The sequence below is a fragment of the Phyllobates terribilis genome, unplaced genomic scaffold (genome assembly GCF_046119375.1).
Source record: "Phyllobates terribilis strain yellow unplaced genomic scaffold, ASM4611937v1 Scaffold_9__5_contigs__length_417890890, whole genome shotgun sequence".
Taxonomy (NCBI): domain Eukaryota; kingdom Metazoa; phylum Chordata; class Amphibia; order Anura; family Dendrobatidae; genus Phyllobates; species Phyllobates terribilis.
In genome coordinates, this window is record NW_027362769.1 from 385,835,921 (window position 1) to 385,841,407 (window position 5,487).

The following is a 5,487-nucleotide window of genomic DNA, read 5'->3' on the forward strand; positions in this document are numbered from 1 at the left end:
AGTCATTACACACAGAGGGAATGTATTATATAGAGTCATTACACACAGAGGGATCTATTATATAGAGTCATTACACACAGAGGGATCTATTATATAGAGTCATTACACAGAGGGATCTATTATATAGAGTCATTACACACAGAGGGATCTATTATATAGAGTCATTACACACAGAGTGATCTGTTATATAGAGTCCTTACACACAGAGGCATCTATTATATAGAGTCATTACACAGAGGGATCTATTATATAGAGTCATTACACACAGAGGGATCTATTATATAGAGTCATTACACACAGAGGCATCTATTATATAGAGTCATTACACACAGAGGGATCTATTATATAGAGTCATTACACACAGAGTGATCTGTTATATAGAGTCATTACACACAGAGGGATCTATTATATAGAGTCATTACACACAGAGGGATCTATTATATAGAGTCATTACACAGAGGGATCTATTATATAGAGTCATTACACACAGAGGGATCTATTATATAGAGTCATTACACACAGAGGGATCTGTTATATAGAGTCATTACACACAGAGGGATCTATTATATAGAGTCATTACACACAGAGGGATCTATTATATAGAGTCATTACACAGAGGGATCTATTATATAGAGTCATTACACACAGAGGGATCTATTATATAGAGTCATTACACACAGAGGGATCTATTATATAGAGTCATTACACAGAGGGATCTATTATATAGAGTCATTACACACAGAGTGATCTATTTCACGTGTTTATTTCTGTTAATGTTGATGATTATGGCTTACAGCCAATGAAAACACAAAAGTCATTATCTCAGTAAATTAGAATACTTTATAACAACAGCGTGAAAAGTGATTATTTTTTGTCATGTAGGCCCCTGAAAGTCACTTCAGATGTGATGTGTTGCCTAAAAAATTGTTTTTGTGAATGTTGTTGAAAAAATAAGAAATTGCTGATTAACTTTTAACCCTTCAAACTTCCTAACAAAAAAAATGAAAAGGTAAAATTTTGAAAATTGCGAAATTATCAACATTTTTAACAAATTTACGATATTTTCAGAAATAAATGCAAGTCATATCAAACAAATTTGACCACACTAACGAAGTACAATATGTCACGAAAAAACAATCTCCGAATCACTGGGATACGTTGAACCATTCCAGAGTTATTGCATATTTAATTTCGCAGAGGAGCATTGCATGGTGAATAAGCCTCCTTACATTGGCATGCCAGGACTCGTATGTCACTCTCCACAAGGAGAAACCTTACCTCTTAGACCTCAGTCCAGAGCTTCTCACCTAGCCAAATCAGGCCCAGCCTTCAATCAGGACAGAGTGTTAGACCGAAAAGTATAAGGATGATAGAAGCTCAAGATTCACTTTACACTTCACTGTCGTCATTTTGTTATAATTATTTTATTATTCTGATGATGCAATTATTATATAGATAGAAAGCGGCATAGAGCGGCTCGGAGAAGGAGGCGGTGAAGGTGTGCAAGTGTCTGATGGGGTCACACACCTGATAGAAAGACAGACGCCCGGCCTCATAATCCAGATAGACTCCCACAACCCGCACAGGAGAATCTAATTTCAGCGGTTGATGAATATCATTATGACTTGCAAAGAGATTTTTCTCAGTAATAATGGCCCAGGATTTCTCATTAAAGCCAATAAAAGTTACGTTTTTATTCACCTTCCTCTCCAGACTTTCCCCGGCCACCCCTATCATCCAGCTCCTCGCCTGACTCACGTCCACCTCCCAGTAATGTCTCCCGGAGGAGAAGCTGCAGTAACTTAATACCTGACGGGACTTGAACCTCTTGGGCCCATCGGGTCTGTTCTGTGATGTAGCAGTATGAGAAGCAGATCTGAGATCCTGAGATATACTAATGTTATTATTAGCCGTGTCTATATCCAGTAATATGTCCGATTTCTCCATCACTGAGAACTTTCTCTTCATCTTCATATCAATCAGATCATCAGCAAAGTTCCCCAGTCCTGTGTGTAATATCTGTGAGACTAGGCCCTCGTCCACACACAGAGTATCTCTCACATCAGCGATGAGATCACCGCTCTCAGAACTGATGTCGCCAGAGTTTACGTCTTGTAGAAAGGTCAGTGGATCAGTGATAGTACATAATCCTTCAAGATGATTAATGTCCTTGGTCAGCTTGTTCACGTGAAGCTCCACTTGTTCGACCAGGTCAGACAGTGAACATAAGACCTGATCCTTCTGTCTGTAAATCTCTCCCTGGATTCTCTTTTCTAGATCATCCAGCTTCTTCCTAAGATCAGTAAACAAACCAGAGACTCTATCACCAAGTCCGGCTGATTTCTTTTCTTGTTCTATCCCATGATCCTTCAGATTATGGACTCTTTTTTCAGCTTCTTCTCTCTTGGACTTTAGTTTCTCCGTAACAGGCCTCAGTTTCCCCTTAACGTTCTCAGATGCCACATCCAGTGGCTCCACGTCATGTCCCTTGTGGTCTCCGGCCACCCAGCAGGACACACAGATACAATCGGCGTCTATAGGACAGTAGTATTTCAGTATCTCATTGTGTGTGGAGCATTTTCGATCCATAAATGACACCGTAGGTTCAATTAGATTGTGATTCACTGACTTGTTATGGGCTTCGAGATGTTCTTTACACATGGAGGTCTCGCAATGCTGACATGATTTCACAGCCGGCACAGGAGACTTTGTACAGTAAGTACAGAAGATCCTGGTCTCCTCCACATCAGGCTGAGTAGATGAGAAACGCTCCACTATGTTCCTCAGCTTCCGGTTCTTCTCCAGGGCCGGACGCTCCGGATATTCTGCTCTGCAGTCAGGACAGGAATACCCTCCAGCCGCCTCCTGGGCATCCAGCACACTCACAATACACGAGCGGCAGAAGTTGTGTCCACATCTCAGGGATACGGGATCTGTATAGAGGCTCAGGCAGATGGAGCAGTTCAGCTCGTCCCTCAGCTCAGCAGACGCCATTGTAGTGGGTAAGAGCAGGAACCGAAAGTGAAAAAGTTCCTTCACACAGCAAGATGGAGAGGGCGGACTGTTTCTGAAGTAAGATTAACCCCTACACCTCTGGAAGTGACAGTCACACTGTCTATACAGTAGTGTCAAGTGCCACCTCACGATGCAGAATCTCTGCTGCTGTGGCTGCTGCATGGAGTATAAATAATAAATTCCTTACATGACACAGATGTTGCTGCTGTTTTATATAACACCACAACAGCTGCAGATCTCGATTCGGTCGCCCTGCTCACACATACCAAAGCTCGCACATTCAATAGTCAACCCTGGCACACCAACCTGACTAAAGAATTGCGACAGGCCTCCAGGGTTTCTGAGCGGAGATGGAAAAGGTCCCACTCCAACGAGCACTTCATCGCATTCAAACAATCCCTTACCATTTTCAAGTTCACACTCGCTGCAGCAAAACAAACCTACTTCTCATCTCTCATATCCTCCCTGTCTCACAACCAGAAACAGCTATTCAACACTTTCAATACTCTCCTCCATCCCCCGGCGCTTCCTCCCTCTCCTCTCATCTCAGCTGAAGACTTTCCCTCATTCTTCAAGCAGAAGATTGACAACATCAGACAAAGCTTTTGCCTAAATTCCCCACAGCCCCTCCTCATATCTACTCAATCTTCCTCCTCCAAAAGCAACTTCTCCACCATTACAAAAGATCAAGTTTTCTCTTTACTCTCCAAATCACACATCACCACCTGCGAACTGGACCCAATCCCATCCCACCTCATCCCCAACCTTACCACAGTCTTCATCCCAACCCTAACCCACCTCTTCAACCTGGCACTAACAACCGGCGTCTTCCCCTCATATTTCAAACATGCCTCGATCACACCCATCCTCAAAAAGCTCTCCCTTGACCCATCCTCTCTGACTAGATATCGCCCCATATCACTTCTCCCCTATGCCTCAAAACTACTGGAATAACATGTCCACCTTGAACTGTCCTCCCACCTCTCCTCATGCTCCCTCTTCAACCGCTTACAATCTTTCTTCCGACAGCACCATTCCATCGAAACTGCCCTGACTAAAGTCACCAACGACCTACTAACGGCCAAATCCAAGCGACACTTCTCCGTCCTCCTACTCCTGGACCTGTCATCTGCCTTCGACACAGTGGGCCATTCTGTCAAGGGTGTATCAGAGGTGAAAGACAGTTGCCCTGCAGTTGGTTGCAGGAGATCTCTACGTTTGGCATTACAGACATTTTCTTAGATGAGAGGCTGTTTCTAGGACCTAGCGGCTACCTCCCTCTGGTTAATTAATACCTAGTGTGTCTGAGAGGGAGGTGCCGGCTATATTCATTACCACTTGTAAGGCTTTAGCAAAACTAGTACTTCGTCCTCTCTGGAGCTTGAGGCCGTGTGCACATTTGGAGTCGTCTAAAGCTACACAATGCCCCCCTGTTTGTCTACCCTTGTTCTCTATAGAATTTAGTGGAGATCAAATAGTGCTCATCTCCTCCCATCCCTAGCCTTAGCCATACGTCAGGGAAAGTCAGGGCGAGGCACACGTGCAGCAATTGGTACAGAGCCAATATAGGGACGGTAGTTAAGACAGGGTGACACTAGACAAGACTAGGAGGTCTCCACTCCCCCCTTTCCCTAGTGTCTGGGCTCCCTTTCCCTTTTCCCTCTGTGTTGTACTAAGTCTTTCCCACACCTTGTGTGACACATTCCCTCTTACTACAGACTCTTTCTCTTGGCATCACAGACTTGGCCCTATCTTGGATCTCTTCATACCTAACAGACCGCACATTCAGCGTCTCACACACCACCTCCTCACCTCACCCCCTATCTGTTGGTGTCCCCCAAGGCTCAGTTCTAGGGCCCCTGCTCTTCTCTATCTACACCTTTGGCCTGGGACAGCTCATAAAGTCTCACAGCTTTCAGTATCACCTCTATGCTGATGACACACAGATCTACCTCTCTGGACCCGATATGAACTCCTTACTAACCAGAATCCCACAATGTTTGTCTGTTATTTCATCCTTCTTCTCTTCTAGATTTCTAAAACTTAACATGGATAAAACGGAATCATGATCTTTCCCCCACCTCACTCAACCCCACCATCTGACCTATTCATCATAGTTAATGGCTGCCCACTCTCCCCTGTCCCACAAGCCCACTGCCTCGGGGTAACCCTGGACTCTGAGCTCTCCTTCAAACCACATATCCAAGCCCTTTCCACTTCCTGCCGACTCCAACTCAAAAATATCTCCCGCGTCCGCACATTCCTCAGCAAAGACTCTGCAAAAACACTAGTGCATGCCCTCATCATCTCCCGCCTCGACTACTGCAACCTCCTGCTCTATGGAGTCCCTTCCAACACTCTTGCACCCCTCTAATCTATCCTAAACTCTGCTGCCCAACTAATCCACCTGTCCCCCCGCTATTCCCTGGCCACTCCCCTCTGTCAATCCCTTCACTGTCTCCCTATTGCCCA

The 5,487-nt window shown here is 44.6% G+C and overlaps 1 protein-coding gene across 1 annotated transcript; it reads right to left on the reverse strand.

Moving 5' to 3' along the window:
• Window positions 1-827: 827 nt before the first annotated feature.
• Window positions 828-3,050, reverse strand: LOC141161212 (E3 ubiquitin-protein ligase TRIM11-like). The gene has a single exon (XM_073645997.1). It carries the CDS (start codon window positions 2,992-2,994, stop codon window positions 1,420-1,422), a length of 1,575 nt encoding a protein of 524 aa, XP_073502098.1. The 5' UTR covers window positions 2,995-3,050; the 3' UTR covers window positions 828-1,419.
• Between the last annotated feature and the right edge of the window lie 2,437 nt (window positions 3,051-5,487).